Source organism: Saccoglossus kowalevskii, chromosome 6 (genome assembly GCF_978046115.1).
Source record: "Saccoglossus kowalevskii chromosome 6, keSacKowa6.1, whole genome shotgun sequence".
Classification (NCBI taxonomy): Eukaryota; Metazoa; Hemichordata; class Enteropneusta; family Harrimaniidae; genus Saccoglossus; species Saccoglossus kowalevskii.
Genome location: NC_140646.1, coordinates 8,542,786 through 8,557,200, shown reverse-complemented (window position 1 = coordinate 8,557,200; position 14,415 = coordinate 8,542,786). Strand labels below are relative to the sequence as shown.

General features: G+C 35.5%; 1 protein-coding gene across 1 annotated transcript in view; it reads right to left on the bottom strand.

The window, feature by feature from the left end:
* LOC102803109 (uncharacterized) overlaps positions 1–10,073 on the bottom strand; it is a 41,234-nt gene extending 31,161 nt beyond the window's left edge. Inside the window, exons 1-4 of the mRNA XM_006816213.3 lie at positions 9,845–10,073; positions 5,634–6,153; positions 944–1,066; positions 255–377 (exon numbers count right to left, since the gene is read on the bottom strand). Coding sequence (XP_006816276.1) covers positions 255–377; positions 944–1,066; positions 5,634–6,123 — 736 coding nt within the window. The 5' untranslated portion in view covers positions 6,124–6,153; positions 9,845–10,073. The remainder of the gene's footprint in view (positions 1–254; positions 378–943; positions 1,067–5,633; positions 6,154–9,844) is intronic.
* Positions 10,074–14,415: the final 4,342 nt, after the last annotated feature.

Sequence of the window (14,415 nt, the reverse complement as noted above, 5' to 3'; positions counted from 1 at the left end):
TATTCCGTGAACTCCAGCTAGAAGAATACATTACTGCATTGTCACGTTGCTTCCACAGCTCACGTGAATGCATTGACTCATTATTTCCGTTCGTCTTCTACGAAAATTTATGTAACATAAAATACAACTTATATTAATTAAAAAAAATATGTATCATTAAATACAACTTGTACTTGTAGAAAAACACTTACTACACTGAACGGAACACTTACTACACTGAACGGAACACATACTACACTGAACGGAACACTTACTACAATAAGCCTCGTCTTCGCCGCTCAAACAATGAGGTAATCCGTCACATCGTTTATCGCTATCAATACAGATCCCATAGTAGCCAGGTCCGTTACATTTAAATTGATCTCGTCCACATGGCGCTACAAGGTAATGGGAAAACGTATAAAGATGACAACGCAAACGTTTGTAACTCACTAGAGATTTTAGTCATTAAATGGATGTATGTAACTATGGTGGTTTAGAAATAGAAATTAGATTCAAATCGGCGTTTGTGACAGGAAAAATGCCAGGATAATTTTATTTTCAAAAAAAATCTCTGATTAAGTAACATTTAGAGGTTGACAGGAAGTTACACAAAAAGTACAAATACATTGGTGTACAATCTGATTAAAATCTTATGTTGGTATAGGTCCCATTTTTAAAAGCTTTTGTTATTAAATTTCATATATAATTTATTGTTACTTTTGACTATTTTTTTTACATTTTACTTACTGTTATTAAGCTTTTCCACATATCGTATCTCGATCGCCTTAACTACATAATATGTGGTTGCAGCTGTCACATACGTTCTGGTCTGCTTGACTAATTTTAACGTTAGCTACATATTTAATTAATCCAAAAGCGATATTACTACTCATTGAGTTAGTCAGTTAATGCACAAATGATGAACGAATTTGATTTTCCCTGTTGCCATGGTGATACTCACGATATGTACAGTTTACTTCATCACTCAGACCATCCCAACAGTGGATGTATCCGTCACAGTGTAAGTGAGGTTTGATGCAATGGATACCATCAGAACACTCAAAATCTCCCTTGAGACAAGGACCTGTAAATTAAAAAATTATTGGATAAAACTATCTATAACACCGTACCCTACTGAAATTCACCTCGGTGTAATTGCTTCTGCACTCTTATCGGCGTAGTTATTTATACGTCCCCGCATTCGGGGAATATTCGAAGAATAAACGTAATTAGAAATGCGGAGATTATAGGCACTGATGTTTTTGAGTAGTAACTAGATATTTGATTTTAAAAAATTATTTCGTTAATCAGTGATATGGACCTTGCCAAGTATCTGTATTTAAGCAGCCAGCACTTTCCTGAAATAATCGAACAAATACTGCATATTGATTCCAATCAAGATATTTTTACACTACATATCTCATGTTTCATTATGCTTTAGTAATGCCTGATATTGGTATCCCGTACTAAGTGAAATTATAACTAATAATGCAATATTGTGAGCCAGGCATATTATGTATCTGTGTTCCAGCTGAGTACATATTCAAGTAAAAACGACTACATACGAAGCGTCATGGAGTGTATTTCAGCGAACATGAAGCTACGTGTATGTGAACGTTGTCGACAATTGCCTGGTGATGACACGTGACTGAAACGCGTGGTATACGCGATGACGTAAACACGTGTAGATTACCGTGACAGTTCAATTATGACCATCTATATGGTAGACAAATTAGAAAGAGTTGTAAAATTACTGTCAATAGAAATAGTATAAACAGCCACTACATATAGTTTATATCTAAAACGGTGTAACAAGTAAGAATTCATTCATACCATGCAATGAAGCAAGTAGATGACTCGTCCATAGACTAACTTTGTCTCCAAAGCAATGTAACAATGCAATTGTAGGTAGGCAAACAAACATACATACATTACAACACGGGCTTCAAATTCGTAAAAGCTGAACATCAAGTTAATAATAACTCAATAATTTCATGTCTGGTCGTCTTCAAACTGGCCAATTTTATAAATCACTATATAATATCAATGTTTTATTTTGGTGTCACTTGGAAGTATATTTCCTATTTTATTGCAATTCGAAGGAAAAGGGAAGCTTTTGAAAACCCGTGTAATGTAAAACTCTACATAATAATAGAGCTTTTAAAATGTTTACTCTTTTCGGTGACAAATGATAAATTACTACATCTCAAGTAGAATTATAATACGATTCATCAACGTAAACTCATCCATGCATGGTGGACAATGTAATAACACTGGGGATTACTTAGTTTCTCTGGAGTGTTGTTAAACTTTATTTTACACAATCTAAATTAAGCTGACATATACTCAAAAAAGCTAACATTTCGGATGACACTATGCTCTATTCAAGATAAATTGTTTTTTTACGTGTGGTTGCATTTATGTATCACAGTTGTCTGTTACCATAACAACGATTGCAATTAATCATACAATGGTGGCATATTGGGTGTATATTATATATCTCTGACCTGGAGATATTTTGGCAGCTAATTATAAATTACATTCCCGGTGTGCATAGCTCAGGTGTAAATGGCTTCTATGTAAAGAATGACGGAACGTGTGAAATAAAAACACTGACCTTACTCGTAAAAATACGCATACCAGCACAGACGAGTTGCTTTTCCTGATATAAATGCATATTTTCATCTTTCGATAGAACGGTTTAAACATCTCGTTGATGGGCATTTTAAAAATATTGTTTTCATCTATAAGTGCAGGATCTAATCTTCAATTTAACCCAAATGAAAATTGCGCTTTTTGCTTTCTTCTTCAATGTTATGCTTGTTATATTTATATAATGATAAGTTGAGTTGGTAATTCATTCAGAAAATATATAGCAGTATTCAGATAATACGTCGTCATTAAGGTGTACCACGTGATTGAACATAAGTTGTGGCTGCCATAACTAATATTGAGACATGATGAATAAGCGAATAAGCGACAATATATTTTCTTGATCTGTAGTTGATCATTACACTGTTCATTGAAACTAAATAGGTAAGTACGTCATTGAACCCAAAGGGTACAGTAAACTTGCTATCCTACCAGGAAGCAACATCAGCCAAGGTACACGGGCTTCGCTGATGTTACGTTCCGTTAACTTTTGACATTGCAAGTTCACGAGATGCTGTGGTTGAACCATTCATAATGGTCGTCTGTTGACTTTAACGCGGTCATTTAGGTTTCATTCAGTAAGGAAATAACCCGCGGTCAACATGATGGTATACCAGTGTATGAGAAAGCGTGGCTTCCACGCGGCAACTAACACATCTACCAAAATAGATGCTTAATACCCGAACGTGTTCCACACTGAGAATGTGTGACCATACAAAGCCAATCGAATTGTCCCATGTGATATTCCTAGTTTAAATATGTTTAAATATGACACTGTCTTACTCTAGAGGTAATCTCTGGCAAGTTGTACAATACATACATGATTGATTAGATGACAATAAGAAGTGGAATGTATTGCGCAATTCACTAACTTGTGATATACGTCAATTCATTATTTCCTACATACCATGCTTCCAAAACCAGTGTTTGTGTGAAATGGATGACTTGCCTAGCTTATATTGAATATCCACACTCTATACAAAGCTAGATTTATTGCTGGATTATCTGAATGATAAACCTAAGAGTTGTCTAAGTCATCAGCATCTATTCTGTCTGCTTCAGATATACTTTGATATCATATTTTTAAAAGTGGTTTAAATCAAATGTTGATACTGAAAAAATCAGATTTTTGGGAAATCAATATCACTTTTAAGTATGGCTTCAATTCACACACTGTGTTGCACGGTAAATTGACGTTACGCATTAAGAATACATCAAGTATTTGTAAAATAAATATGATAAATAAATAAATATGATAAAATGGTTTGATTCGTTACAAGTCATTACATTTTCCACATTAAAGAGGATATTATCAGTATGATAGAACTTCTTATTGACCATATATTTGTTGAATTTGAAGACATATATTCAACAATGTATTAACATTCCCATCTAACATAATCATTTGATTATGACCCAGATATATGTCTGGTGTCATACATGGAGCAGATTGTGTTTACACTTGACCTGACATCACTGTATGTGTGCCATTGAGTCCACATAGCTTTCTCTTACTGATTTGACTATGTAGTGCTGTAATTTGTCTTGTCAATTGTTTTCACTCGTGATCTTGTCAATTTCCCTTATGCGAATTGTGTTCAACGATTTACAGTTGGGATGTTATTTACAATCGTTTTCACTAAACATTGGACAATCAGATTGTGGTAAATGTTGATACATCAGAGCAAGTACCTAATGAAATTGCCACTGATTTTATCACTACTAATCAAAACATTATAACTGTAGCCTAAACATGTTTGATACAATGTATAACTGTCTGTACTCAACTCATTTACATAAAATGTTACGTTTGTGTGTGTCCCAGTAGTGTGTCCAGACACCCAGAGCATATAACGCGGGAAAGTCGGGAGTACATGTAATTTGGTGACAAAATGCAGTCTCATAATTCGACACACAATTTAGTGTACGACAGAAAATTGTTGAACTTTACTTAAATTGGCTGTCGTGTAGTCAACTTGCACAACAAACTAGGGTGTCAAAAAGTACTACGAATAATATATGCACTAAACTTATTACTAGCGGTGATGTTTCAGCTGGGAAGCACGGACGAAAACATGGTAACAGAACATGCTTGACTGGCAATATTTTACAGCATATTGAATTTTATAAACGGCGACAGCCTAGTATTAATCGGCGTGAAATTCAAAAAACAAAATGTCTAGCGCAAACAATAAAAGAGAGAATGGCGCCTTGGACTCAGACAGGTATACATTGTATCAAAAATGTTTATGCTACAGTTATGATGTTTTGATTAGTAGTGATAAAATCAGTGGCAATTTCATTAGGTACTTGCTCTGATGTATCAACATTTACCACAATCTGATCGTTCAATGTTTAGTGAAAACGATTGTAAATGCGTTCATTGCTGTCGGAAGTAAGCACATAAAGGTGAATCAATAGTTTCAGAAACCCACTTAAGATCTTTCTCCGTTTTGCGCACTGGTTTCTAATAAAGAGAAGATGTTTGCACGAACTAAAACAGTTGGCAAACTTGATTTTAATTGGTACCAGAATATGAAAGCAATGACCTAGAATTAATTCTTTTTTTTTAACTCTGGTCAACAACTAAGGGATATCGAAAATTGAAAATATTTTCACAGTATTAAGAAACTAGCCATATACACTTTTGAAAATATTCGTCAGTTATTATTCAGTTTCTATTACTATAAGGAATGTTATGGCTGGCGAATTATCTACAATGTATATTGACATGAATAACTGTAATCATTACTTGATTATAATGATCATATCGACACTTACACGAGTACAGTAAGTGCGCTCATTACGTCAATACAATGGTAGTATCGTCACTCACGTAAACACTAACGAACAATTATTATTACCTGAATACAATAGTCGTATCGACATGGTGTTTTGATTCGACTTTGAAGTACGGACGTCAAATTGATTCTTGGAAAGCATTTTCCAAATTTGAAAAAAAAAACTTGTATATTCAAATGGTGTTGATATGTACTTACCTTGGTATGATAGAGACCGGTGTAAACTATTAGGATGATTTGGATCAGTTCTCAATAACACTGCATGCTCACTTTTTTCTATTTCCGAAAAACGTAATTTGTTGGTATTACAGATTGTTATAGCGGGAAACATCAGACTTGCTATTGTCTCGTCTTCAATCGTCACCGTTACGTCGTAGTTCAGATAGAGTTTGATCAATTTTGTTGCCTGGAATACAAATGCGCCCAGTGCTGCGAAGAAAACGAGCGACCAGACGAACCGGCTCGGTAGCGTTTTGGCACTAATGATTCGCGGTAGCCCATGGCATCTTGTGTTTCGACTGAACTCGTTCACGATATCTCTCCTAGTGAATCGTTTCATTCTCTTCTTGAATTTCGGCGAAGCATCCATTGACTCCACCGTTAAAGTGCCGTGGCTCAATTCCCGGGTAGAGTTCATTCCCGTACCCACAGACTCGTTACTATCAGTGGATAACGTAACAGCTGTCATCGGAATATTCTGCTATCATTCATCTAGAAACTGAAAATATGAGAGATATACTCGGTTAATGGTGACTCGACAGCTCTAATAACTTATTAATACGAAGCCATATACAACTATGCATCTTTTAGTAAAATTAATATTTAATGACTGAGGATCAATCACGGAAGTGGAGTACATTCACACACATAATAATACGGCAGAATCAAAATAACCATTTCAAAGTCATTAAAATTAAATAAAATGAGATAGAGTGTAGATGAGTTGTCACGTTGGTGGCTCCACGCTATGTATGCCAATTTAACACTCGTAGATAGTTGCAGGTATCCTGTATGCGCATGCTGTATGGATATCTACTTGAGAGTGTTGTCATAGCGACGGGACTACTTATTTTGTATCACTACGCCAGTAACACACAATTGACTCATGTTTGTACATTTAACTACGTGTGTGACAATTATCAAATTATTGTATGAAAAATATTAACAATAAAATGAAGGATATCACCTGACCTTGTAATAAAATATTTGTTACACATGGCTTGTTGTGGAGTCAAGAATTTGATATGCTGTTTATCCTATCTATCCGTTATCCAGCGTTTAAACACACGAAATAAAATCGATGACGTAATTCGTGAGCGCGTATCCAAGATTGAACCTATTTGATAATTAATATCAAATTTCACTGAATAATCATATAAAATTAATATAAAAAGGTTACTGATAAATATGGCTGACTGCAACAGATAGACAACTCAGTGGGAATTAGCAAACGTAACAGACTTCTGATTGGGCCATGCGAGAGCGTAATCTTTGACCGGGTACCAATCAGATGTCTCAAGGGCGTGTTCGTTCCCGCTTAGTTGTCAGTTTTGTCGAAATCGGCCGTGTAGGTTTGGTAACCTGCAAAAAGTTTATCAGTGAGATGGCGTATTATTGGTTTCAAGAACACGCACGGTTGTTTTCTCGTATATTAATTTAATTGTTGTCACCGCAAATTGAAAATGTCCAATCGATGCCGTTCGAAAATTACACACACACACTATATATACGTCTACAGGGTTAATTTTACAACATTCTATCACGGATAAGGGCAATTAAATATTTAAAAAAGAGTGCGGGTGATGAAAAGACAGGATTTCAATATACTAAGGCAACTATGATCCTATTTGAACGTAATTATATTCACATACTGCTATTAAGCGCATCAACGTATATGACACATTGGAAAACTGACAACATAATCGTATTACAGAATTTTTTGGTAATTTTTGTATCAGTAAATTTATATCAGTAAATCTACATTTTCGAACGAGAGTTTGAGTTATACCACGAAAAAAGATTCAGCAATTGGTTGCATTGCCATTGTGCGGCGTGCAATGAACATACAAAGGATGTATCGTACGCTTTGTCATTTGCTCAGGAATAATTCAATTATAATACTTGACGTTCAAATGACTCTGGTGATATCTATTTTAATCCAAAACCTTTACCGGAGATTGCAATATCTCAATCGTTGAAAATCTTTCTGGTGTATTTTATGTTGCCGGTTCGAACCCCTTTCGTGACAAACTTTTTCATTAGTTGAAAAACAGTTATGTCTCCTCATGCAAGTGTTATAAACCTAAGACAATGCCGGTTTACAGGATATGCCACAGTTACGTAGCTATAACAACGCCGGTTTACAAAATGCCACTGTTACGTAGCTAGCACAATGCCGGTTTACAGAATATGCCACAGTTATGTAGTTATGACAACGCCGGTTTACAAAATGCCACTGTTACGTAGCTATGACAACGCCGGTTTACAGTTATCTGTAACAATTACACTTAACATCTGAATTCAATTCAACACTGAAATATAGTTTTGGCGAGTTCCCAATTGGTATTTAGAGAATATGAGTTCGTTTCCCGTTGCAACTAGTAATTAAACAGTCTACATTACAGTACGTTCTACAAATGCTTGTTGACCCGTGTCTGAACTGCATATGTATGAAACCATCATATCATCTATAATCTCCCATGAAATACCTCATCACGTGTCATCATATTGTCGGTCTATGTATGCATCTCTTAATTATGTACAGATGAGAGTAATGAAGTTGAATGTGTTTTTAAATTTACCAATATGAAATATTAATTATGTACGGATTCGTGCGAGGCATGGCAATTACAAATGTATGGCCACTGCGGTGCAATTAAACAATTAGTCTCAGTTTCCATCTACATATTTAAGGAAAGCCTACATTTATCTTACAAGGTAATTTTCGGGTCATAACTATCATAAATACCGTGACGTAAACTAATTGGCTGCTATATAACCTAAATACATTTGGATGACGAATGTTTACAAATATTTGCAGGCTGTCCTGTACCTAATGAAGACGAGGGACATTCCAGTCCCAGTGCAGCGCAATCATCGATTATAGCAAAAATAGTTTGGTTTATTTAAAACAGTCATAACGTTGAACCATCGAAATAATATGTGGCTTATAGAAAATGGGCAAACGCGTGTGATTTTGGTACGTGTACGTGTACATTAGGAAAATATTGTCAGAACTGAAAAAGTCATGTGTCCTGTGGGAAATCATTAGCTGTTCGTGTGTTATATATCATCTGTTCAGATAGAGACGATGTATTGTATCATGGTGTCAAAGTGCACGTTCTGGGAATGTCAATTTACGAGACTTGTACGCCTAATAAAATGGATTGAAAATGGCATAGTAATTGTTACTACAGCTGCTGACGTCACTTATTAATTATCTGAATGTGCAACCAATAAACCATTGTGATCTTGTAAATAAAGTATTATAGACTAAAATAACAAAGTAATTGTCATACATAGGCCTAATCGATAATTTGAGCCAATGTGCATTGGAATTCATTGTGCGAATTAATAAGTCACTACCTCTGAAGCAGGGCGATGTAACGAAAAAATGGAGAGTGGGGCTTGAGAAGAGCGGATATCTGACAAGACACATGAATCTATCTCATTTTAACAAACACGATTGTGAAATAAACAAGCTGGAGTTATCTCCCGACCGTCTTCAACATTCCAGTAAGGGAAGTTTACGACATTATGTTCACATACAATACGTTATGTAAAGAGACTCGGCTTCTACGTCAACAGTGCTTTATCATTTAAATGTAATTCAATTTCTATGTAGTTGTCTTGTTCACCCCGTAACTCGTCTATACAACATGTGACAGAGAATATGGATGCATATATGATCCGCTATTTTAATTAAATACGGTTTTTGCACCGGAGCGTGACAACACCTAAACTGTTAACACAACCAACTGAAGAAACGCGTTGGTGGAAATGTCACATACATACATTCTATTAGTCACTAGTAAGAGCCGTTTAATTTGTCATTCAAAGATTAATTGCATCTGTTATGGGGACATGTATAAACAGCAGTTGGTTTAACACAATATATATCATGGCGTGTCTTCGATCTCTTTGCCGACCTAGTGTGTTTTCGCGACGGTGTAATATTCTCTTATCTAATTCTGAACACAGCGATATACAAATAGATTTACCCTAGATGGGTAAATTATGGCTAACACTCACTTACACCAGCTAACTCTATATATGCGTTAAATGTGCATGCAAATCCAACTACTACATTCCCGTAATAAAGGACACTTGTAAAAAATAGAAGAAATTCATAACATAGTTACAGACGTCACACCGTCATAAATAACGCCATAAATAAGGATGGTACTTACATATATAAAAATTATAGCGTTAAGTATTCCAAGTGCGTTGAGAAACGTCGAACAAAAAAACCACACACGCACATCGGTTGATGTCACCTTTAGGAATGTCAGTAAAGACCGAATGTAGCCGGATAGTACATTTAAACATTAATAACGTTATTATAAGAGTAATCAATATATGACGTGGTATCTCGCCGTCATTTCATCCAGTCTCCTCGCCCACATTCAAAAGAACGATGGCAAAGCAATGTCTACGGAATATGAATCCATCGAGCATTCCATCAATATTCATCGTCTATTCCATGCAAATAAAAGATATAATTCCCAGTGGTTTTCAAGTAATAGTGAGAAGCTTTGGGTATATAGACGCCTTTTATGTCAATGTTTCACGTGACCTTGCAAAGATGCACGGCTACCGGTATGTTTGTCAGCCCACTGCTATCTTTAACGAAAATCTATATTTAGGCCACATATTAGAATAAATGTACTGGAGGCGGTTTCATATTATCTATGCATGGCTGCTCATTTTGAGTGAGGGCGACTCTGATGACGACACATTTTATTTTGTTTAATCCTACGATTTGAGTGCACCCAACTAGTGTCCAGATGAATATCAAATATAATTATAATCCATTTGGTGATGTATACATTATTTGAACACAAATGTGACAATGTACACAGTATCATCGCGTATTAAAAATACTTTGAATTAATTAAGACAAACATAATTCTCTATTCACAGCATTCGAATTCAAATGACTTATAGCACGTTATGTTACGTTATGTTATTATTATATTATATTATATTATATTATATTATATTATATTATATTATATTATATTATATTATATTATATTATATTATATTATATTATATTATATTATATTATATTATATTATATTATATTATATTATATTATATTATATTATATTATGTTATGTTATGTTATGTTTTGTTTTGTTATGTACATTATGTTTATATTACATGTAAAGTTTTTCGGGATAGAAGATGTTAGTTGGCCATGTAAATATTTTTTTTTTCATTGACGAGATGTGATTAAATATTTGTATAAAGCCAAATTCCCAAATGGATGACCTCTTATCTGAACTATAAATTGTTCCGCAACAATAATATTTTGGCGATAACATTACTTATCACGCAATGTCACTGGGTCAATAAATCATGTTAATAATCATTATATTAATTGACCGTATGTGCACAGATATAAACGTTCACTGAATTTTAACCATAATGCCAATTGGTTGAAACATTATGACAGACAAAATAATATCTTTATTATACCTCATACTCAAGCTTGAATGCGGTCACGCCGGGTGAATAATTAAACCTAGTAACATTATGTGCAGTCGTAGTGCAAACAATATAAATAAATAAATGACTAGTTTAAATAATGTAAATCCAATGCGATCAATTGCTGCTTTATTACGCATGCGCAATTGTGTTTACGAAACAAATAAAATTAACTTTTAATTAACTTCAAGTAGTTGTGACATATGTTTATTTGTTCGGCACAATAAAACATAGTCAACTTAGTGTCGGTTAATATTCAGTTTTTATCACACGAAAAGGGAGTTATTGACCGGCGTTGTCGTATTATAACATTACTCGATATAATTGAACACTAATCCAAATTTGGTAAAGCCAACTCGAACAACCATCGTATACTAGTTGTACATCTGCAAAATCGTGGTACCAGCCAGTGTGAATAGAATGGATTAGATCAACAGGGACCTGTGTGTATCTATGTACAACTCACCATCATCGTGTTTGTGCTTTAAATTTCGCGATAGAGTGATCGGGGCTGCGTACATAAAGTATCCGCATTATCCCTTGGCGCCAGAAAACATACATTCTTCAGTTTAAATTGCCATCACGTAAATATCGATCAATGAAGGTTAATTAACGTTATCGATCGGTATTGACTAATGAAGGATAATGTGGACAGTTCTGGACATCATCGTACATTTTAAGGTAGCAGAATAGTTTTTTGGGCACTTTTCACATTTTTTTTTGAAATCACACGAATAGCTCCCTAAGGCATGCTACATACATTGGTGTATTTATTTTATTGAAAAAAAAAATATCTTGTACAAGTAAACTGATTTTTTTCTTGTGTGCAAACAAATGGCCAAGTTTGTGTTTATCCAGTGTACATCCAACTAGTGCATCTAATTAATATGCATGGTTTACAAACGTAACTGAGCTGAGGGTAAATAGTTTCAAGTTGGGCCACTTTCTTTATTTGCTATTTACAAACAACTGATAAGATATCTGTTTGTAGTTTACACACAGCTGATAAGATTGCACTGCTGCCTTTCTAGACAGGAAGTACAGCAAAGACAAAACAATCGCTTTTGAAACAACAAATTTTGAATAAACAAAAAAGTACATGAATGTGCCACTTCAATGAAATTATATGTTAACAGAATAAAAACTTACAATAAATTTCTGTAATATTTTTTTTTGGCTTTGTCATTGAAAGGTGTCTGACCACGGGGTTAATGCAGTTACATTGGCAGGGGGCTCCCTTGTACAAAATATGGTTGCAAACAATAAAATACGGCCATCTGTGGTGGATATGCATTGCATAAAAATTCTGATAACAGGCCACAAACTACATGTAAAGGTTGATCAATTAAAAGAATATGCTGGGACCTGGTTTATATAATCCATTTTTCAGAGGAGTTTTCACCAAGTAGGCATACTTGCATGCTTAGGTTTTTCTAAATTCGTAAATTATGTTACATGTAATACATCTGTCTGATAAATACTTGGTTGTTTTATCTAATGTACTCACGCGAACAAAATGCACGGGAACGAAATAGTAGCCCCCCCCCCCCCGGCCCGACGTCTTGACATCGGATATGGGCCAGTGTTTCACGCAAGACAGGGGTTGACTTTCTCGTACGACTTCGGTAAAAAATAAAAGTATCATCTAAAATCTAGGTAGTTTTTATAGATGATAACAGTGAGTCCGGTTACAATTAAATTTTGAAGAGATTCATCTACAAGTATAAGACCCGATGTTACTGCGACGGTAAAACTCTGTTTTACGGGATTTGATTTTTAATAGCACAGGAAATGCTACACATGGCGGCATACATCACTGGGCCACATTTTACAATTATTCTATTCACACCAATTATAAACAGGGCAGCTTCCTTCATTAATGTGCAAAATATGCAAAGACGGAGAGGGTTATCAGTAATTCTTTAGTTTAGTTGTCATTCACTAATTATGGACGAGATAGTAAGCACGCGAAAATTTCCAAGAAAACGAAAGCGAGGAAGAAAGAAGAAAAACGTCAAAAGAATGATCACTCCTGTCAAAAAGATGTTGAAAGAAACGATGCTGGGTTCGTACAGAACGGATTTCCCCCTCGAAACAAGTGTCAGCCATGAAGTGGACGAAGAAAGTATTACCGTGACACTGAGAGTCCGATGAATCAGACTTCAATATAGTGGGTTATACTCCTGTTCAAAACGTTCGAGAGATGTCTGTATCTCGCAGGAAAATATTGTTACCTTCCGACATAGAAGACGAAAGTGAGAGTGAATCTCACGGCCGATCGTTTGAAGATGGCGAGATTCGACTCGTTGACATGTCACTGTTGAATGGCGCCCTAGAAAAAGAGATTTGTCAATTTTGCAAAGTAGGCAATATCTCAATAGTGGAGAGCAGGCGTCACGGTCTGGGCAGTCAGTTTGAATCTCTTTGCACGCAAGGAGATTGTATTCGATGGAGACTGAGCCAGCCTAGCTTCCCGTCATCCCGAAAAAGGGGAGCAGTTTTCGAAATAAATAGAAAAGCTGCCATTGGAATGCGAGCGATTGGAAAGGGACGGCGCGCTCTGGTGAAACTGTCAAGCTATTAGGGGTTACCTCAACCAGTAACGGGTCCGCCCTTTCGCCAGTATGTACGAGCTGCCTCCAGGAGACTTCGAAACTCGTGGCGTGCTTGAACTAATAAGTTTACAAACACAACAGCCCAAAAATAAATACACTGTATTTGCAAACACTTCAACTGCCAAGTGTAGTGTCTGTATTGTTTGTTACTCGCAAACAGAACCGCCCACTTTGCATAATCCAAGCTTTAATGAATGACGTCACCGTTCGTTATCAGCACAGACCGTCACAAAACTCCATAGCGTGACAGAAAACGGCCAAAAAAACAAAGTTTTTCACAGATATAAACGTCGGTTCATGATTTTTCTCGAAAACAACTTTCAAAGCATTTCATTTACAATTAGCCCATGTAAATTTTGCTGCTAAAACGGGAGTTAACGTTGATTGAAATCATGAAAGTGCCGATTTCTCCGTGTTCGGTTTCTGGCAATTACCGTTGACCTAATTGTAAATGGCGTTTCAGTGAATAGCGCTACGATGTCGCCGTTTAGCTTTTCTTACTCTTGGATATGTTGGCTTCATATCCGTATTTACATATTTGCAAAATTCTATTGCGTGTTTTCACAAACCTCGCGCAAACCACCGGTATACTCTAACTTTAACACCAAAAAACGTGCTTGAAATTTGTGATTTTCGGAAAGAAAAAAAAAACT